Source organism: Anolis carolinensis, chromosome 3 (genome assembly GCF_035594765.1).
Source record: "Anolis carolinensis isolate JA03-04 chromosome 3, rAnoCar3.1.pri, whole genome shotgun sequence".
NCBI lineage: Eukaryota > Metazoa > Chordata > Lepidosauria > Squamata > Dactyloidae > Anolis > Anolis carolinensis.
This window is the reverse complement of record NC_085843.1, coordinates 9,733,021-9,755,671: the sequence shown is the minus strand read 5'-3', so window position 1 is coordinate 9,755,671 and position 22,651 is coordinate 9,733,021. Positions and strand designations below refer to the sequence as shown.

Here is a 22,651-nt window from a genome sequence, read left to right as displayed (position 1 = left end):
GAAATAAGTGTGTTAGCTCTCTATCTGAAAACTTAATTTTGCAGTTTTTTTTATAAAAAGGAGAGCCTTACTGATGAAAAAATGTGTTTTATTTCACAGCATGTAGGCTGTGTGTCAGTGCAGTAAAAATTCCATTTAAGCATTAATCATGGCTTCAGCAAACCTTGGTTTGCTTAAGCCATGGCTTAAGCCAGGTATATATATTCTAATATATAGAATATATTCTAATTTCTAAGCCTGATTAAGTAGGAACGAGTTTTATCTGTGTTGTCTTGGATGCAGATTTTTTTTTTTGTTGAAGAGCAACACCACATTTAGGAATACAAGCAGGGGGACTTCACAATGAAGCTTCTCTCTCATCTAATCTGGGCCTTCAAGAGTCGTTACATTTCTTTATTCTTACCACTGAAGTTCTTCCTCTTCATATTGCTTAGTACCAGGATTACTGTCACATCTTTACTGGCTGTATTATACAGAGGAATGCTTGGATTAAGGCTTCTTTAAGATTTGGTGGATGGAGTGTATTATTATTAATGCCATGGTTTGATTTATCTTCACAGAAATTACTCTGTGAGAAAATGGAAGAACAGCTGCAGGATCTAGATGTTGTCTTGAAAAAGAAAGAACGCGCAGAACGAAGGTATTGAAACATTATTCATAAGCTTCACTCCTCTTCAGGGAATAAGACAGGACCATAATTTGAACAGTGTGGCTGCCTCATTTTCTGCACCCAGATCAGTGCTCTAGAATCTTCTGCGGCCATCACTGTTTTAAACCATTGGCCAAGAGAAAGGTGCATTGAGGCAGTGCACTGAGATGTGGGAGCATAGAAACTAGAGCTTGATGAATAGATAATGTTTTATTGTTATTCTTCTTACTTTGTACGTCACTGCTCAGAGGACGATACCATCTGATGCATGTGATATAGTACCATACGATCTCTACTTTTTTTTTTTTTTTGGTGAGGAGCGCTTTAGCAGTGGATTTTTGCACAAGGACTAGATGACCCTTGAAACCCCTTCCAGTTTTAAGTATAACTTAGAGCTAATTGTGGTACACCTTTTGTAAGATGTCTCCAGGCCTGGGCAAACGGCCATTAGGAATTGTGAGAGTTGAAGTCGAAAACACCTGGAGGGCCAAAGTTTGCCCATGCCTGGTCTAGAAGAGCAGAGCATCTAGAGTGGGTGTTTCAGATGTCTCCTTTCCAGACATGTCCTTCAATCTCTCCCCATTTCTCTTTGTTTGAAGGCCACAAACCTTCTCTTCACTGAAAACCTAAAAGTATTTTTGCTTTTGTGTTTGTCCCAAAGGAAGGAACGCCTCGTGTATGTGGGGATCAGTCTCGAGAATATCATTCCTCCACAAGTAAGTGACATGGATCTGTCAAAATCATTTTGATTTCAAGTTTGGCTATTCAGCCAGAACTGTGTCCTTTGTGATGAAAATAATCAAAATTTTGCCCCAATGGAAGCAATGGAAGAAATTTCAGTTTAGTTTACAACTCAGAAATCAAGTGAATTCGTTTCCATCTATTCAATTCCACTTCTGCTTCACATGTCAAGGGCTGAGGAGCTACACCAGCTGCTAAAACCTTGTTTCCTGACACACACACACCCCAGAAAACCAATGTACTCTCTATCTCTCTTTTTGTCCCAATCCTGGGGAAAGTGGATAGATGAATACAATTTATAATTTCCCTCTAGGCTTCCTTCTGCCTAAAACCTTTTGACATCCAGATTTGGAAATGGGCCTTGTGTCGTTTGAAAGTTGTGGTTTGAGCATTGGACTAAGACTCTGGGAGGCCAGGGTTTGCATCCTGGCCTGGAAGCCCACAGGCTGACCTTGTGATAGTCTTGGTCTCAGAAGAAATCAGTAGCAAACCTCTGAATAACACTTGTCTTGCTGTGCTTAACTTCTCTTTAAACAGGAGCCCGAAATACCTGAAACCATGGAGGAAAAGAAGAAAGATCCCAAAAAATCAAAGGCAAAGCTCCTTGAAAGGAGGTCAACGAGGCAACGGAAATGCATCAGTTATAGGTAAGCAAGTTATTTTGCAAGACCTTGAGCTTCTCTTGCTCCTCGTAGTGTTTGATGGGTGAAGGAGCAGTTGGCTCACATAAAAGATGTACTTCCTTTCTTGTGCACTTGATTGTCATGCAGTTTGACCCTGAACCTCCTCATCCTTAAAAATAAATGTTTATGCTTATTCATACATTGATACACACAGTACAATGATATTAGAAGCAGGAAACGTTTTGTCCAGACCTTAAAACAACAGATAGGACCAAATGCCATTAAATTATATAACTTCTGATTCCTTCAAACTGTAGAAATGTAGTAGAGGACTAGGAGATTCCTAGAGAGAGATCCTTAATGTATGCACATATTGATGTTTTCTTATACCTTTCTCATACCTCTGTCTGATATCTGTGTGAATGAAAGGCTGGGTTGTTTCTGTGATGTTTGGCATGGCATGGCTTTTATCTCCAGAAAAACAGCCCTTCTTGTGTGGGGAAACTTGTCTTTGGCTCCTGTGAAGTAAAGCTTTTATGAACAAATTGCCATATATACCTTGACAAATGTGGAAAAACTGCTTATGCAGCAGAAGCTCCCTTTCACCCCAGAAACATTGAGCCATCTTCCAGGGGGATTAAAGCCGTCTGCAGCTATAACACTTTGAAAAGGTCATCCCTTGTTAGTAAAAATCACACTTGAAATGTATTATGTTTGGCAACAGGCCTGTGAAAAGCATCATCTTTGTTGCTTTTGCCTTTGTGTGACCTCTGATTCATTTCAGCCACTTTTAGGTGAAGCTCAAGCTCGAAAACCTTCATGACAGTTGACCTCTTTTTGCCTCAGCTGTGAATAAAACAAGTTTAAAGCCACATTTAAATCTCTCCTCTCTTGTTTTGCAGTGTTCTATATAACACAGGCTAGTGCTGCTGAAATACTTAAATACTGAGAACATCTCTTCTTTTTGAAAGGGCAAGAGGGAGAGTGACATATAGTGTCATCAGGAATCAATATCATCCTCTTGAGATATTTTAGGATAAAATCACATTTTGAGAAGTGGCTTTCAAATATGAGAAGAAAAAGCATCTCGCAACTGATTTTTTATGTAATGTTTAAATCTATAAAGAAGTTCAGAACACATATTGTTGCTGTTTGCTACAGCAACAATACAGAACACCAGGGATTCTTGTAGACACTGATTATCTAGATCCGTTGCAGTCTGGCTTTAGACCGGGATATGGAACTGAAATAGCCTTGTTCGCCTTAGTAGATGATCTACGCCAGGAACTGGACAGGGGGAGTGTGTCCCTGTTGGTTCTGCTGGACTTCTCATTGGCCTTCGATACCGTAAACCATGGTATCCTTCTGGGACACCACGCAGAAATGGGGCTTGGAGGTACTGTTCTGCAGTGGCTCCAGTCCTTGTAGGGTTGGTCCCAGAAGGTGTTGCTGGGGGACACATGCTTGGCTCCGCAACCATTGTCTTGTGGGGTTCCGCAGGGCTTGGTACTGTTCCTCATGTTGTTTCACATTTACATAAAGCTGTTAGGAGAGATCATCAGGAGTTTTGGAGTACGATGTCATCTGTACGCAGATGGTGTTCAACTCTATCACTCTTTTCCATCTGTCACTAAGGAGGCTGTGCAGGTTCTGAACTGGTGCTCGGCAGTCGAGTCTGCCTGGATGAGGGCGAGCAAATTGAAATTGAATCCAGACAAGACAGAGGTCCTGCTGGTCAGTCATAAGGCTGACCACGGCATAGGTGTTACAGCCTGTGCTGGATGGGATTACACTCCCCCTGAAGACGCAGTTAGCAGCCTGAGAGTGATCCTAGATTCATCGGTGAGCCTGGAACCCCAGGTCTCGGTGGTGGCTAGGGGAGCTTTTGCATAATTAAAACTTGTGCACCAGTTGTGCCCGTACCTTGGGATACCTAACTTGGTCACAGTGGTCTTGTTACATCCTGAATAAACTACTGCAGTGCGCTCTATGTGGGGTTGCCTTTGAAGACTGTTTGGAAGCTTCAATTAATTCAACAGGCAATAGCCAGATTGCTCACCGAAGCGGTGTACCCCCTTGTTATGCCAACTCCATTGGCTACCAGTCTGCTACTGAGCACAATTCAAAGTGCTGGCTTTAGCCTATAAAGCCCTAAATAGTTCCGGCTCAGCTCTATCACCCTCTATGATCCTTCTCGGAGGTTAAGGTTGTTAGGGGAGGCCCTGCTCTTGATCCCACCACCCTCGCAAGCGTGATTGGTGGGGATGAGAGACAGGGCCATCTCAGTAGTGGCCTCTCATCTGTGGAACGCCCTAATGAAATCAGGTTTCGATTTTTGGAAAAAACTCAAAAGCATGGCTGTGAGACCAGACATTCAAGCAGCAAACACAGCAATAATAATAAGAACGATTTATTGACATAATGAACCAACACCAGACTATGATTTAGACTTGTGCTATTTTTATATTATTTTTTTATAATTGATGTTTTAATTATCTGTTTTTAATTGTATTTTTAACTGTTTTTGGCATCTAACGACTGCTGGTTGTGAAGCTGCCCTGAGTGCCATGCCCCCTCTGTCTATGTGTGTATGTGTGTGTGTGAGAAGGACAGGATACACATGTATGAAATAAATCAATAAATATGCTATCATAAACTGTTTCAGAATTATTTGGGCACTGATTGTAATTTTTGGAAGGAATTCTGTAGACTCAAAACAGCACTTCTACGAAACGTTTTACTCTTTTAAAAACAAAACAATTTCTATCATATAAAACAAAGATCAAGAAGATAGACAGGGAATTTGTTAGTCTCATCATTAGGACTCTTATTCCAAGACAGTGTGTTCAAGTTGATTTTCTTTGTCCCACTTCCCCTGCCATCAATTAATAAATAAATTACAATGTGAATTAAATTTCATTCTATGTAACTTGTGCTCAGATATTTTGCCTTCTTAAAAATGGTGGGAGGTGCACTGGAAAGCCATTTGTTGCATTTCCCCTATTTGGAGAACAATGGTTAATGTTTGGAAACCCAGATACATTTTGATTCTTCAGTGGCTATATATTCATTAGTTTATTCCTTGGAATGCCTTGTGAATTGAAACTGATAATTTCCCTTTCTAGATTTGATGAGTTTGATGAAGCCATTGATGAAGCAATTGAGGATGACATCAAGGAAGCTGATGGAGGAGGTGTGTCTTGCTGATCATGGCTAGGAAAATATTTGGGTGATGGTAATCTAGAGTGATAAATTTAATACTGAGGAGCCATTTTACATATGTAAATACATGTAATTGGATTTGGCTCCCCACTTTGGGGTTCCCCATTTAGCAGGATGGAATTACAACAAACCCTCCACATTTGTTGGAGATAAAGGCATAGGACCCCCACAAAAGTGGAAAAAAGCAAATGAAAAAACACTTCTTTTTTGTTAACAAAGAATACCTCTGTAGGTCCTCCAGTTTGTGGAAGAAGACCATAGAGGACCTAGAGATTTCTAAAGATTACATATTAATTCCACAAAGTGAAACTCATAGATGTTGAGATGAGTTTAGATTTCCCTCAGCCGTGGTGCTTTGGTTCACTTAGTGCCACTTTACCTAATTGTGTTGCCCATGATACATGAAGATGGGTCAGTTGGATCCTTTACTCCTGATTCCCCGAAAACATGGTGAACAAGGCAAAATTAAATGAATCAAAGGCATGGGTTTAATTTTCCTATTCTGGGCTGTTTAACTCCCAGCTTTTCAAGTTCTGGGGAGAGACATGGCTCACTTTCGTCTTTGTTATAGCTGCTACAAAATAAAATACTTGGGTACTTTTTATACAGGGAAGTTGTAATAAGCAGGAAGAGAGTGAAGTTTAAATGGCCAAGCAGAACTGATGCATCGTTGCTTTTCTCTTGATCCACTTGAACATAGGTGGAGGAAAAGGGAAAGACATGTCCAACATCACAGGCCATCGTGGGAAGGATATCTCCACCATCCTGGAGGAAGAAAGGAAGGAAAACAAGCGGCCTCCAAGGGCCGCAGCAATCCGTCGCAAGAAACGACGACGGCTGAATGACCTGGACAGCGACAGCAACCTGGATGAAGAAGAAAGTGAGGATGAGTTCAGAATCAGTGATGGGTAAGTAATTGTAGAGTCTAGAGCAGGGGTCCCCAAACTTTTTAAACAGGGGGGCCAGTTCACAGTCACTCAGACCGTTGGAGGGCCGGACTATAGTTAAAAAAAAAAACTATGAACAAATTCCTATGAACACTTCACATATCTTATTTTGAAGTAAAAAAACAAAATGGGAACAAATGCAGCCTCAATGTTAATAATAATAATAATAATAATCATCATCATCATCATATAAATAATAAAGAGGGTTGGAAGAGACCCCATGGGCGATTTAATTCAACCCTCTTCTGCCTTTGTGCACCAAAAGCACAAACAAAGCACCCTGACAGATGGCCACCCAGCCTCAATGTTGTTAATAATAATAATACATCACACGGTCCTAAAAACTTGGGAAGTGCTTGATTTGTGATTCAAAATCCAGCATATACATCTCGTTTGCTGTATTATACTGTGTCATTGTGTCAATAATAATAATAATAATAATAATAATAATAATAATAATAATAAAGAGCGTTGGAAGAGACCCCTTGTGCTATTTAGTCCAACCCCCTTCTGCTTGTTCACCAAAAGCACTAGCAAAGCACCCTTTAATAATTAATAATTAATTAAATAATAATTAAAATACTATTATAAACAAGCAAAGCTTTGGAAGGCGCGCACCAGGTGAGGGAGGAAGCGGGAAAGGCGCACGCCTTTCCCTCCTCCATCACGCTACACGTGCCTCCTTCGGCGGAGAAGGAGGGAGCTGCCTCCACGGGAGCCGGATAAATGGCTTCGATGGGCCACATGTGACCCCTGGGCCGTAGTTTGGGGACCCCTGGTCTAGAGCCTCCAAAATCAAGCATGCCTTCATTAGCAAAGCCTCCTTTTCTGGACTCTAGCCCATCCTTTTTCTCCTTGTCCTGTGTCTGGCTGGAAATATATTGAAACAGCACTTGAATTTGAGTGATGAAAGACTGGAGATAAACAGCCTTGCTTGTTGCTGGGTTTTAGTGAACAATGTAGTAAAGCTTGAGCTGGGAAAGTATGGGATACTTCTGCGCCAATCCTATGTGAATTGTCTGTAAAATAACAGCTGCTCCATCGAGAATCTCTTACTGAGCATGAGTGACCAGCAAATCAGAGAGAAGGGGTTCGAGGGAGTGACTAGGACCTCATGACATTAATATCAAGAAATGTTAAATCGCAATGCATTTAGTTGATTTAAGGGTTGGGTGCATATTGTATTCACACGGGACAAATACAAACCACTGTACACACTTTTTGAAAATACTGTGCTTTGACTCTTCACACCACAGAAAGCGGACTCCTCCCAATCTGTTCAAATGTATACCTACGTCACTTTTTTAAAAAATCTAATTTTCCGCAGTGACATAGCCTGGAAGTCTCAAACTCCTGTTAACATGAGATTTAAAATCTATACACATAATAAAAGTGAAAATGTGTGTGTGTGTATAGCAGAGGTGTCTACTTACACAGAGAGCCTCCTGGCTCCACAAACAGCTATAGTTCCCACTAAGCAGGAGACACCCATGACCCTACTTCCACTGACATTACAGGCTATAGTATGCGCCATGAACATAGAGCCCTAACCCTGTCTGTGTCCTCGACAAACACCATCCTGCCCCCCATCCAAGTGAGGGCTTTCATGCAGGGACAATGTCCTCCTAAATGTTCTGTTTTTCCTCCAGAGTGGACATCCCAGGGTTTTTTTCTCTCTCTCCATTGGTGTGGAATTTGCAGGCCTCGCCCACTGCTTCTCCCTTAACCTTTTCCTACCTTTTTTTATGGCACACAGCAAACAGAGGAATTGATCAGTAACTGAACAAGAAGTTTGGGGAGAATTCACCATGATTTACAGGAGTTGTACTTGACCTACATCCAGAGAGCACTGTTAACCCAACCAACGATGGATCTGGACCAAACTTGCCACAGATGATGGGACTTGCAGTACCTTCACTGATACTGTAACCTCCATTAACAATGGACCGGTACCAAACTTGGCACAGAGAAGCCCCATGACCAACTGAACATACTACAGGGGTTAGTGGGAATGGACCTTGATTTTGGGAGTTGTAGTTCACCCTTATCCAGAAAGCACTGAACTCGGCCGACATCAGATCTGGACCAGAATTGGCACACAGACTCAACATGGCCAACTATGTATACAGGCCTGATTTGGGGGTGATTGATCTCGGATCTGAGAGTTGTAGATCACCCATATCCAAAGAGCCCTGAACTCAGCCGACGACGGATCTGGATCAAACTTGGCACACAGACCCAACATGGCCATCTGCGAATATTGTCAAGGTTTGGGGATAATTGCCCTGGGAATCTGGGAATTGTAGTTCACCCTTATCCAGAGAGCCCTGAACCCAACCAATGACAAATTTGGACCAAACCTAAGTGCTATTACCTAACATCCCAAAACAAACACTGCCTTCTTCTAATAAGCTAGTAATTAATAAAACACAATTTAAATCCTGTGTTCATTTACTCCATTATGAGACATTTTGAAGATGGATTCAAACAGGTTGCTTATTTATTTATCGTGTCAGAAGTGAATTGAGGATACAGTTATAATGTATTTAAAAACACAAAGTTAAAACTTGGCATTATACTAGATTTTCTTTGACCAGAAGCTGGCCACTTGGAGTGTCTCTGGTGTCGCAGTAAGAAGATTGTTTATTGTGCATGTGGCAGGGCTCAAACTGCATTGTAGTAGTGGTCTGTAGTTTGCTGGCTGATAGTCAAACAGAGGATGGGCTGGAGATGTTAGGGCCTTGGTCCTTTCATTATAGGCTGCTACTTTCCAACAGATGTCAGGTGGTGCAATACCAGCTAAACAGTACAGTTTCTCCAGTGATGTAGGACTTAGATATCCTGTGATAATGCAGTATGTCTCATTAAGAGTCACATCCACTGTTTCAACATGGTGAGATGTATTCCACACTGGGCGTGCGTATTTAGCAGCAGAGTGGCAAAGTACAAGGGTAGATGTCTTCACTGTATCTGGTTGTGATTCCCAGGTTGTGCCAGTCAGCGTATGCTATTATTTCTAGCACCCACTTTTTGGTTGATACTCAAGCAGCGCTTCTTATAAGTCGGAGCACAGTCCATGGTAACTCCCAGGTATTTTGGTGTGCTGCAATGCTCCAGTGGGATTCCTTCCCAGGTAATCATCAGAGCTCGAGATGCTTGTCTGTTCTTAAGGTGAAAAGCACACATCTGCATTTTAGATGGATTAGGAATCAGCTGGTTTTCTCTGTAATAGGCAGTAAGAGCACCTGAAGCTTCGGATAGCTTCTGTTCAACCATTTCAAAACTCCCTCCTTGGGTGGTGATGGCACGATTGTCAACATACATAAAACTCTTTCCTTCTGGCAGTGACTGGTCATTTGTGTAACTGTTGGACATTGATGGAGCAAGCATGCTTCCCTTATGCAGGCCGTTCTTCTTAACAGGTTGCTGACGGAAGGGGACAAATGTCATGTGATAGGACCCGTTGGGAATTACATGTAAAGGGGCTGAAAAACAGAATCTAGCCCAATGTTACAAGGTCCTTAGTCTGCCCCACCAGCTCTACAGGGCTATAATTTGGCCACCAAAATGGAAATCATGACAAAAGCAAAGCCTGCTAAAATAAGTATGCTTTTTTCTTTTACGAGTTTGATTTTTTAAATTGTAAATCTTAGCCAGGCTAGGTTGAATATTTATTTCCAGTATAAGTCTGGCATTGGTAAATTTATTTATTTATTTATTTGCCCCATTTATATCCCGCCTTTCTCACCCTGAAGGGGACTCAAGGCGGCTTACACAATTTGATGCCCCGAAACACATATAAAATCAAAGCTTAAATATTAAATATTTAAAAATTTAGACATAAATTACAACAGTTAAAAATCACGCCAACCAAAATAATCCTTGTCTAAAGCCATTCCAAGGTCATTATACATTTTAGACATCCATTCTTGCACTGCACAGTTATCCAAAAGCTTGATCCCAGAGCCAGGTCTTCACTTTCCTTCTGAAGGCCAAAAGGGATGGGGCTGACCTTCCATCGCTGGGAAGGGAGTTCCACAGCTGAGGGGCCACGACCGAGAAGTCCGTCTCTCATCCCTGCCAGCCGTGCCTGCAAAGCAGGCGGGACCGAGAACAGGGCCTCCCCAGATGATCTCAATCTACAAGGTGGTTCATAAGGGGAGATATGTTCGGACAGGTAAGCTGGGCCAGAACCATTTAAGGCTTTGTAGGCTAAAGCCAGCACTTTGAATTGTGCTCGGTAAACTTCGGCCTCCAGGTGTTTTCGATTCAACTTGCACAATTCCTAACAGCCTGGTATTAAGTTTGCCCAAGCCTGGTATAAGTTCTCTAATTTGCAAGATTTGTTCCCCTTGATCTTTATCTCCCTAGATCTCAGGATGAGTTTGTTGTGTCAGATGAGAATGTAGACGAAAGTGAAGAGGATCAGCAATCACATGATGACAGCGATAGGGAATACTCCCGGCGTCGGCCCAGGAGGCACCATTCGAGGCCAATGAGGCAAAGCAGGCGGCTGCGGAGAAAAACAGTTAAGAAAAGATATTCAGAAGACGATGAAGAGGAGGACTCTGAGGACAACGCAAGCGCTAACTCTGGTAAGTTGGACCATTTTTCTTTGGTCACTTGGCAGCTGGGCTGAAAGTGTTCAGCACTAGACCCCAAGTCTAGTAATTAGTAAATAATCACATTATCAAAAGTTAAGTCCACAAATGTGGAGGGTTGACTGTAATACCCTGTCAGTTAGAAAACATTGGCATTGGCCAACTGTTGCGACTTTGAACCCATTATAATAATTATCCATGAGGAAGGATGTGAGAACTAACATTTCTTGGCAACATGATGCAGTGTCAGAAGGCTTTTTTGAAGTTCATTTTCATATGGGAAGAAACCACGAAAGGACCAAAACTATCAATTTCTTCTTTTGGGTGGAATTTTCCGTCATTTTGAGAAGGATGAATATTCAACTTGTTGTTAATACATATGGCAATTCCTCCCACTTCACAGTCTGAACTTCACGCAATTGCTTCTTTTTCTTTGTTGTGCAGAAAGCGAAATGTCTTCAGATTACAGCGATGACTTTTTAGAAACCCGGAGGAGATCTCGGCGGAATCAGAAGAGACAAGTCAACTATAAGGAAGACTCTGAAAGCGAGGGTTCTCAGAAAAGCTTCCGATATGGGAAAGAACTGAGACGAATCCATAAACGCAGGCTATCCAGTTCAGACAGTGAAGGTAAAAATGAAAATATTGATGTGTAGCACAAATTAAGTAAAAAAAAATTCCAGAGAAGAAAGTGAAAGATCAAGTGAGTGAGAGCAATGGAGAATTTAAGCATGTCAATAATAACTAACTTTATGAAGTTGAGAGCTCAGGCAGTTCTTAAATGCTTTATCTTGCTCCTTGGGTAAAGAGTGTTTTGTGAAATAATTTAGGTTGGGAGCAGTAGGCCTGACACTGGGGGAACTTAAGCAACAATCATACCCAAATTTAAATCATTCCAAATGAATTGTCAGAAAGTTTTCATCACTCTGACTCAGATTCAAATGATAATTTATGAGGACATCCCCAGAAAACTTCTGCCTACTCCTGTTGAGATGGGGAAGTTTTCTGCAACAGAGGACGCATCTGTGAAGGAAATCCTTTTGTGTTAGAAGGTTACATGGCTGTTACTGACATCTAGCCTTGTCTCATAAAGCCTTGGCATGTCCACAGAACTAGTCCTGGGTGCTGTACAGGCTGTATGTTGCTCACCCCTTATGTAAATGACACTGCGTTAAAGCAATAGCAAGTTGTTGCTTGCCCTCAAAGTTTGATCACAGCCTGATGCTTAAGTCTGATGCTTATTCCAGAGAGCTTCACAAGCAAGAACTCCGAAGACGGCCCACCAGCCAAGTCAAAGAGGTCTGTTCGGAAACGCAGCCACAGCTCCGACGAAGACTCCGAAGGTGAGGAGGGGGAGGAGGAAGAGCGGCCCGTCCGAAAGCGTCTGAATCGAATCGAAACAGACGATGAAGACAATGGCAGCAGTGCCAACGACGAGGCCAAGAAGTCTGTCCCCGCCAGCAAGCCCCCAGAGCCCCAGGCTCCGCCAGACGTCCCCAAGAAGCCCTGCTACCGGATAGAAAGTGATGACGAAGATGACTTTGACAATGTTGGGAAGGTCGAAAGCCCCTTGGACTACAGCCTGGTGGATTTGCCCTCCACCAATGGACAAAGCCCTGGGAAAACAATTGAGAACTTGATCGGGAAGCCTGCCGACAAGGTTCCCACCCCAAAGGACAGTACGGCCAATGCCAACTTGGCGGCCAATGGGACGAGCAGCGGCCCAGAGGCAGGTGGCCCCGAGGAGGATGAAGATGAACTCTTGCGAGTGACTGACCTTGTCGATTACGTCTGTAACAGTGAACAGTTATAAGACTTCCATTTTTTGTGCTAATTTATTCCATGGTAGCTCATACCAGCGGGCCAGTTATTAAAAAGGTGTTTTATTTTTCCTAGAAAACTCTCCACTACAGTATCACTTTTTAGCAGTCAAGAACTTCACCAGTCCTGCAGTTTGGGGTAATTTTTTCTCTCTCTCCGCCAACCTGACCCCCTGTGATGTGACCAGGTTTTTTTGGAACACTTTTTTGTCAAGATTAATTACTATAAATCCCCTGTTCTCATTCTCTCCCCTCCCCTTTTTCCGTTTTCAGATCCTGAACTCCATCCACGTACACAGACCTTGTAGTAAACAAGAGATTTGTATATTTTTGACTTTATATTTCCTGAGTGCACACACATTTAGAGGTGTTGGGGGTATGAGGGCTGGGATCGGGTGGTTGAAAGAAAAGCATTCCAGGTTGGTCAGGGCCCAAAATCCGAATTGGTTGGGTGGGTGATGGCAAAGGATTGGGGAAGGGGTACGGAAGCACTTGTGCTCCACCTTTTTCATAGGAGATATATATTCTATTTAAATGTTCACAACTTAGATGACAATTTAACAGGCAATTTTAAGAAAATAATAATAATTATCTTTACTGTTGCATTTTGTGACTTGTAGATTTTAACTTAACCATAGTTCCTTTTAGTAATCGCTTTCCAGAAAAGCAGCCTTGATAATAAGACCCCTGAGGATTTCCACAGTGGAGAGAGGCGGAGGAAGTACTACGGCAGAAAAGGATTTCGTGTCATATTTTAATTTGCAGCTCCCTCTCTGATAAATGTCTTTTAAAAGTTTTTTGTACAGCGGGAAGTTGTAAACTGTATCAAGCTTTTGACCGTTTTGAGACTACGCTAGCGATTCATAACTGGGCTCTTCTTTTTAATGTTTTTTTTAAATCCTGTGCATTCATGCACAATATCTCTTGAGAGAAGAAGTTGCAGTTTTAGCTGTGAAGAGACCAGATTGTGCAGCAAATCATTTTCGAGAGATGACAAGTCTCCTGTAAAGAGAGAACTGATGGCCTTTAAGATCCCTTCAGTGCTCATAGTATCTACTTCAAATTGAAGTATGCAAATGGAGCAGGTGTTTTTTCCTTTTCCTTCCAGGGGTTTGTTTTTGTTTGAGGAGGCATATGTGTGTGTATATGTGTGTGTGAAAATCACTATTAGAGAGACATTAACTATACTTCAACTATCTGAATTGTTTTGGAATTTGCAGTATCCTTTGCTGGCCAATCAGCCCCTTCATGTTTTTTAATAGATATTTTAATATTAGACAGTTGCCCAAATTAATAGCGTGGGAGAGATATTTTCTTCAAGATGTCATTGTTCTCAGAGACAGGTAACATAAAACTCGGGGCCTGCTACCTAACTCTACAACTGCTTTGAAAGATGATTCTAACAAGAATGTTAGTTGAGATCTTGTTCACTGCTATGCTCTCTAAGCGACTAGGCAGGCTTACATAAGTTTGCTTTTCCTTTCTTTCTCTTATATTTAGTGTAAAACATGCATTGTTGAAAGCATCGGCTTGTGAAGCTTTGGCATCTGGAATGGTCCTTCTTCCTTTCGAGTGTCTCTGTTTCTTTAAATGCTGGGTTTGGGACTTTATTCTGGTGCTGGGCCTGTTGCTGGCAACGGCCGCACTGGTCTTGCTGCTGGCACTGAAGTGAGAGTTCGCCCTCCCTTCGCCCTCCTTATGCCTCAGCATTTTATTACATTTTTAGTTGTTTGTTACTATGCGCTTCTGTATTTGGTTGGTTTGTTTTTTTTATCAAGATTTCAAAGCTGAGTGTTGGCCAATGCAAAATACTTCACAAGACAGTGTTGAGAATTCCTATTCAGTTCTCTCCCTTTCCCTGTTTTTATTCCCTATATAGCATTTTAAGAGGAACCATCAGTTGTCTTGGTGTATATTCTAACTCTCTCTCTCAAATCCGCCTTTAAGGGTCCCAAGTTTTCAAAAGTTGACAAAGGTTAGCTTATCTAAACAACACCCTTCATGTGAAGCAAAGCGATCACCAGTATCTATTCTAACAAGATAATATAGCTGTAAATTCACATGTTACTTCAAATGGTATCTTGATTTTCTTTTTGTTTGTATGATTCTGCAAAGCAACATAGCCTTTCCCTTTCATTTCCATTACAGTGATTTGGAGGTATCTGCTCAATTCCAGAAATGTATAGGAAAGAGTCTGGCAGAGTCACTGCTAACTGTTGTTTTTGGAGGATTGAGCAGAAGAAATGTGAAAGAAAAATACTTTCATCCTTGCTATAGTCAGTCCTATAGTTCTTGTGGAGCCAAACTGCATTTTTTGTTCTTAGGCTATGGGGTCATTAGCACGATCTCCTTTTCAAACTATCCAAATTGTCTGATCATTTAATGCTTGATTCGTTTTATGTAATGAGTATTTGTGTGATAGAGGTAACTTTTATAGAATAGAATTTAAAGACATTGCTTAATACCACTTTAAGGAAAACAACAACAGACCAATTCCCCAGAACACTTTGAGAATTGTATTTGAGAAGTATTTGGAGCATTTTATTTGAGACTGGTTTCATCTCTCTCCAGGATTTGCATAAGGGACAGTTGATTCTTCCTGTGCAGAGGTACAATGTATGCAACATCTATTGAAAATGATCGTAACGAGCTCTTTTTTATTGATTTTGCATGGTTGTCTTAACATTATGTACTATTTTTAAGGTCACATTGACTTGCCTCTCATTTCTTCCTGTAGAAATCAAGACAGGGGCTGGCTTCTTCTCTCCATGTTCATTTTGGAGATTCCCATCCTCGTGTCTTCTCTGCACCATTCCAGTGCCCCTTTCTTCAAAAGTAAACGGCCAAACATTCCCACATTTTAGAGAACCAGCTTTGGTCAAGTTCCCATTGATTATCTTCACATTACACAATGATCCTTTTCGGTTTCACAGCTGTTCCCAGAGACATGTATGCATCTTATCATATGACTGTGGATAATGTCTATGGAGGTCTGTTTTCAGTTACTGCTGAGGCTACAGAGCATAATGTACTCTTAAACTAGTCAACATTTAATCTTTTCATTCAGTTGAGTTTGATGAAACCTCATTCAGTTCACTTGAAACCTCAACATCTCAAGGCAAGCAGTACACTCAAAATGAGTGGTGACATACTTAAACTTTCTTCTAAAAATAAAAACAACAGTTTGAGTAGAAGAAGAAAAAAATAAGGCTGTGTGGTAAAGTATTGCATTGGAATGCATTTTTGCAATCCTTGAACATTCTCAAGCCTTCCAATTTTTTCAGGTTAAAAGCTTGGCAGAAAATTACCCCAAATGACATCAAATCGTTTCAAAAACCAGCAGCCTTACATTGTCAATATCCCATGATCGGTAATGCTGGCAACTGCAGTTCAAGTGATTTTTTTATGAAGTCACAGCTTCTCCTTTATATAGGAAAGGTTATTGGTGCCCTCAATATGAAATTTTACTTTCAGAACCAGTTGTATTCCAACTGAATTTGTAAAGACCATGATTGCCTCAGGGTTCCTCCCTTTCTTCCAGTGCTTCCCAAGTGGGTTTTCAAAACTTTTCCCCACAAATACATCTATTTATCTTAGTGAGTTGACAAGGAAAGAGAATGTCTTACAATTTTGTGTATTTACTTGGAAATAAATTCCATTGAGTTCAGTGATGTGTATTTGCAAAGGTTTACATAGAACTGGAGAACAGCTTTTTCTTAATAACCATACTTTACTATTTTAAGAGTTCCTTCATCCTCTTTCTAAAAGAGAATACAGAAAATTTTGATCTGATACTGTCTCCTAATGTAGTTAACGAGAGTTGTAAACTGTTTGGTAACAGTTTAAATCTACTTTTTCCTGGGATTAGTGGTGTAGGGCCCCCCAGAAGTGGAAATAACATGGCCTTGATGGTGTGAAGGCAGTCATTCAAAAGATTAAGTCTCTGTCCCACAGCCGGAGTACAAATGCTTCAAAACATTTCCCTACACAAAGCATTTCCTATATCTATCCTTGAACTAGATATCAGAAACTGCAGTGTATGATTTGAAGGGAATGATATTTTCATTGTTGTAGTCTTGTAGGGTACATATCTTTAGCAACAGTGGGAAGGTAGCATGATTGGATGAATGTTTATATTAAGAGATACTTTTTCTGCACATAGCAGTAAGGTTTAACACTTCTTCTAAAGTTGCTTGGGCACAATTTGGAAAATGATTAGTTCTCTGCCTTTAAAAAAAACATACTATGAAGGTTGGACCTTGCCTTGTTGAAATCAAATAATGTTAAGTTGGCTACATTTTCAGCAAATCTTCGAGGAAATAACCAAAACTGATCATGATTTAATTCTGAGATTGTGGAAGGTGACATGGTGGATTTTTGGATGATGGCCAGGTCAGGAAGGGGAGAATGATAACTAAGGCTCCCATACGTTTAAACAAACACTTTTTGCTCTGCTGAAGCTTTTCTGCCATATGTCCTAGTCCTATGAAAGGAGGGGTTTTTTGTTAGTGTGAGTATTCTTAATATAGAATATCACTCAAGGCTATTCATCTCATGTAGATTAAATTGGAACAGCTTTTTTGCCAACTCGCTTATATGTCTGAAATACATTTTAGCTTTGTCCATTTCTCTTAAGACCAGCTTCAGAACTGTCTGCCCCTGAATTTGGTATAATCATTGTCTTCTTGACTATTGGGTCTTTTTAAATGAACAGTGTCAAATCACAGTTTGAATATCAGCAAGCCAACAGCAGTGGCTGCCTCTTTTCTCTCCCTCCTGCCTTGCCCTAAAAGGCACGAGTAATTGTTCAGTCTAAGTACAAAAAATCAATTTGGTTTCATCAAAGATGTAACTGTCCCTTAGAACTTTGGCGCAGTTGTTCGCAACGCTTCAACTTTTAACTGAAAAGGACCTAATCGTTTCAATCAAGAGTGAAAGGTAGATACACAGTCTTGCTTTTAAAGTCTTACTTGATGTATGTTCCATTAAATTTATTTCAAGCTACAGATCTTTGAATTATAGATGGGGACTTTTTCATCATGCAGTTTAGTGCAGGAGTTTCTATGTTGGTCTGGCATTTTATTGGCAAAGCTTTATTTCCCAGCTTGGATATGTTTGCCCTCTCTGTGTGCTCTGTTTCTGAGCAGCTGTAGAGACAGTAACCATGATAGTGCTCAAAATTCAATGTCTTTTCCCTGTCTCTTCCCCTTCCATCAGTGTGAGAGATAGTAACATCTACCCCTCTGGTTTTAGCAAGAAGAATATTCAGTTTCTGCTTGATTTGTATGTTTGTCATACTTCTCTGTATAGATGCCCCATGGCTCTGTTCTTTCTCTTCTCGAAAGTTCAACACATGGACCATTTTGACCCTGAAATTCACCACCTTCCCTCCATTCATATCTTACAGTCTTACATAGGACTTTAGGATCCATTGTGGTCTTTGCCCAGTCTCTTAAAACTTGCACCGTGTTTCTTAAACTTTCATGACTTTTTGCCATTCCTTTTCAGTCCCACTGATTAATAGCATTACAATTGTATACTGTATAGGGTCCTAGTGAACCATTTAAATCATGTATGAAAGTTCTCTGCATATTTTGGAAAGATCAGAAAAGCTTGTGCATTTCTCAAGAGTTCCCTCTGAAACCCCAGCAGTGGGAACACTCAATTCATTTGGAAAATCAAATTACAGACAAAGTCAGAATATTCTAAGTAGACGAGTGGACCACAGATAAAGCCTCATTGCACATTTGGCTCTCCCACTGAAATCAAGACATTGGGTTACAGTGAGGATTCTGGGATTTGTATATGAATGATCTCCTTTCTCTGTGTGTTTGGCATTTTGATAGCACTCTGCTTGTAAGTTTCACTTTTTAAAGTCCCATCTACATCTGTTGCCTGGTAGCTTCCTCCAAAAGAAATGGGCGAGAGAAATGTCAGAGAGTTCTTTTGCTAGCCCATATCAATGGAGGAGAGAAGGTGGAATGTACCTTAAAACTTGGAATAAAATTATCAAATGGTAGTAAGACACCCCCAATTATGGCTTGACATCTCACATCTCTATTTCCTAATACATATGGTAATTTTTCATGTGTTTATGAGTGCTTAGAATGGGTCTCCCCATGTGTAAAATAGCAAAAGAGGGAGCAGTGCAGGATTACAGACTGGTGAGATTCACAGCAGCACTTTTTGGATACCTTCTTGGCCAACCATGCCACCAAATTATTTTTAAAAACTGATGCTCCCACCACTAAATAATGAGGTAAAACTTAATACTTGGATTCTCATTCATCAGAGAGTGAGAGATGCTTTTCTTCTTTGAACAATTTGAACTAGAAGCATAACAAAATCCTGACTGTTCCTGTGCCCCATTTCATATTCCGTAAAGTATTTGAAAGATGAATCACCATTGTATGCTTTGCATTGTATAGGTGCAAATTGAAAAAATATATAGTTTTAGTATATATTAAAGAATTTCATTCCTTAATATGTATTAAAACTTGTTTTATTTTCGCTGTGTAAATGCTAAGCTATTGATATCTCTTCAAACTTAAAAGTTTTGTTCTGTGGAAAAAGCAGCCTCAGGTTTAACATGGTTGAGGTTGTATAAATGACCCTGCTTGGAGTAACTTATTCTACTACCACCATTAGGCGATCCATAGTTTTTGGCTAAGTCTTCAAAAGGAACATAATATCAAGCAATATTTGCAATATATTTCACATCGCTGGTCTTGGGCCCACGTCTTCACGAACTTGGCAGCAGTATTTGATGCAATGTGCCCATGATTCATATGTATATGCATGTATGATTCATATGTATCCATATGCTTGATTCTCTTCCCAGTGATGGAAGGCATAGGTACACATGCCTCTCTGCTCAAACCATCTACATTGCTTGTAGTGCCGTTTGTGTAGTCATTTCTTCATTTGTGGGAAACAAATTGCACAAAATCTGGTCTCGGGAAATGTTCTGTGTATGATCCTTTTAGCTCCCTTTGAAACCTTTTGGTGCACCTTGAATAGTTTATCAAAGGATTATTGTTTTTAATGTAGGAGTATTTCCCTGTCTTGAAAACAGCTTTCAGAATGAGACATTGGAGGATCTATATCAGGCATGGGCAAATTTGGAATCTACCTCCAGGTGTTTTGGACTTCAACTCCCACAATTTCTAATAGCCTACCGGCTGTTTGGAATTATGAGAATTGAAGTCCAAAATACTTGGAGGGCCGAAGTTTGCCCATGCCCGCAACTCCCAACAAACATATATTGTATATTCCGGGAAGGCATGGATCTTCCATTTCCTTTCATTGGAGTAGACAACTGAAAATCAACCTTCCCTTTCCAAATGGGTCACACAGGATAGGATCTATGCAGCAATGCAGAGGGAATGGTGTCTATTTCCATATTGCTCTTTTGCATCGTTTTCAAACGTTGCCTAATGAAAGGAGGAGGGAAAAAAACGAACTTGGGGGAGAGAACTGGAAGCGTTATCAGTGCTGTACATATATTGGGTTATTTTATCATTTCTCTCTTTCCGTTCCCCAAAACAGCCCCACAAAACTCACTTGCATGAAAACAAAAATTAGTACCTTGGGGGTGGAGAGTCCTTGTGCCCTTGGCGCTCAAAAACAAGTGGTTAATTAACTGCAGTCGAACTAACAGCTGGTGTTTTTAGCTTTGCAGCACATGACTGTTTAAATACTGTATTCCTTGTAAATGAAGTTTTAAAAAAATGTTACGGCTGGTGCCAATATTTTTGTTAATGAAATGTTCAATGTCGTCTCACTACGGTCTGGTCGGAGCTCTTTGTGTATAAGCTGGGCCTGCAGCCTTTTTATAGCTCGGGGGCCTCCTTGTGTAACTTTTATTTTTATTTTCTTTCATAATGTTTTGTTTTTTGTTTATAATATCTACTGTCATTTCTTTCATATAAATATGACATGTAAATTGTCATAATAAAACAAACAAACATTTAAATACGCGGATGCTCAGCCTCGCATGTTGGAGAAGAGCCCACTCGCTGCAGCTTCGTCATCTTATTCCTGGGTTGAATTTGCAGGTAATACAAGACTGGAAGGAGCTAGCAAATAATTTCAGACTACGACCTTACTTGATGTCACAATTCTTTAAAAATCAAACAATTCTCTTGAATTACATCCCTATGAAACTAATGAGCAATGCAGCTGGATCCTGTGTTCCCTTCCTTCTGCCTAAAAGTTTAGAAAGACGAATATTCCCTATATTTTGTGCAATCGCATCGATCTAATGATACAAATGCATATTTTAAAGGAAACAACTTCCAGAAAATGTATTTTTTGAAGTATGATTTTCACTTTCTTTCCTTCCTTCCTTTTCTTCCCTTTCTATTCTGTTCCCTTCTTTCTCTTTCCTTAGAACAGGTTGAGCATCCTTTAGCCAAAGTACTTGGGACTAGAAGTGTTTTGGATTTTGGAAGGTTTTTGTGGATTTTGGGAGGTTTTGTGGATTTTGGGCTACTTATACTTGGAAATACCTTCATTATGATAGGTAAAGGTAAAGGTTTCCCCTGACGTTAAGTCCAGTCATGTCTGACTCTGGGGGTTGGTGCTCATCTCCATTTCTAGGCTGAAGAGCCAGCGTTGTCCGTAGACACCTGCAAGGTCATGTGGCTGGCATGACTGCATGGAGCGCCGTTACCTTCCCGCCGGAGCGGTTCCTATTGATCTACTCAAATTTGCATGTTTTCGAACTGCTAGGTTGGCAGGAGCTGGGGCTAACAGCGGGCACTCAAGCCGCTCCCGGGATTTGAACCCGGCACCTTTTGGTCTGCAAGTTCAGCAGCTCAGTGCTTTAACTCACTTCGCCACCAGGGCTCCTCATGATATCAGTACAAAATTGACTTATGTTTCCTAGACATATAAACCATAGGTAGTATATATATCTGCTGTTTTCCAGGTGTGGTTAGAACTGCTACCTGCCTGCTGTCTCCCTTCTCCAGCTCTGAGAGCCTATCTCACAATGGCAACACTCTGACAACTCTTTGTGCAGATCCTTTTTTGTGGCTTGCTCTTTCCTTCCTCAGATTCCTTCATACACCATCCCCTCTTTCCTTTCCTTATTTCTTTTCCTCTTCCCTTGTTTTCCTTCACAACACCTATCTCCCTTTTCTTACCCTTCTCTTCTTTTTCTTTCCTCTCCTTCCATCTATTTTTCCCTTCCTTTCTATTCGTTGTCTTTCCTTCCTTCCTTCCTTCCCTTGTTTCATTCACACACATCATAGGATGTCAGCACCCTACACCACTGGAGACATTATACTGTTTAGCTGGAATTGCACCACCTGACATCCGCCGGGAAGTAGAAGCCTGTAATGAAAGGACCAAGGCGGTGACATCTTCGGCCCATCCTCTGTTCAGATATCAACCAGCACGGCAACACCTTAAACAAGAAACAGCTTTCTATGATCCACAGCAATACTTGCAGGAACACCTCAGCAAGCAAGAGTCCAAAAGTGGCAGGGTAAAACTTGGAACCTCAATCAGTGGCTGATACTGGATGAGAAACTCCTAGACACACAGATGACTGGGCGACTTGGAAGGCACTGAACAGACTGCTCTGGCACCACGAGATGCAGAGCCAACCTTAAGGAATGAGGCCACAAAGTAGAGTCCATAACTTGTGAGTGTGAAGAGCAAACCATAGACCACCTATTAAAATGCAGCCTGAGACCTGCCACGTGCACATTGGAGGACCTTCTCACAGTGACACTAGAGGCTCTCCAAGAGGCCAGCTTCTGGTCAAAGGAAATTTAGTATAATGCCAGGTTTTTAACTTTGTGGTTTTTCTACACATAACTGCATTCTCGATTTGGTTCTTCCCTTATACTTTTTTTCCTTCCCCATTTCTTTCTTTCCTTCCTTCACCTTACACAGGTCACCTTTTTTCCCCAGTGACATCACAGAGGGCCACTTCACCTAGCAACAACCAATCCACTTCGTTCTTTGTATTTCCCTTTGCTCTGAGCCTGAAAGGGATGTTTTTTCTTTAGTTCAAACTCCTAAATTATTTTAAGTT

General features: G+C 40.9%; 1 protein-coding gene across 2 annotated transcripts in view; it reads left to right on the top strand.

The window, feature by feature from the left end:
- Positions 1 to 20,581, top strand: part of rsf1 (remodeling and spacing factor 1) — a 66,959-nt gene extending 46,378 nt beyond the window's left edge. For both annotated transcript variants that reach the window (XM_062974503.1, XM_062974502.1), the window contains exons 9-16: positions 561 to 640; positions 1,311 to 1,365; positions 1,928 to 2,037; positions 5,139 to 5,206; positions 5,936 to 6,143; positions 10,554 to 10,777; positions 11,228 to 11,413; positions 12,031 to 20,581. In XM_062974503.1, the coding sequence (XP_062830573.1) occupies positions 561 to 640; positions 1,311 to 1,365; positions 1,928 to 2,037; positions 5,139 to 5,206; positions 5,936 to 6,143; positions 10,554 to 10,777; positions 11,228 to 11,413; positions 12,031 to 12,596 (1,497 nt within the window). In that variant the 3' untranslated portion in view covers positions 12,597 to 20,581. The remainder of the gene's footprint in view (positions 1 to 560; positions 641 to 1,310; positions 1,366 to 1,927; positions 2,038 to 5,138; positions 5,207 to 5,935; positions 6,144 to 10,553; positions 10,778 to 11,227; positions 11,414 to 12,030) is intronic.
- Positions 20,582 to 22,651: the final 2,070 nt, after the last annotated feature.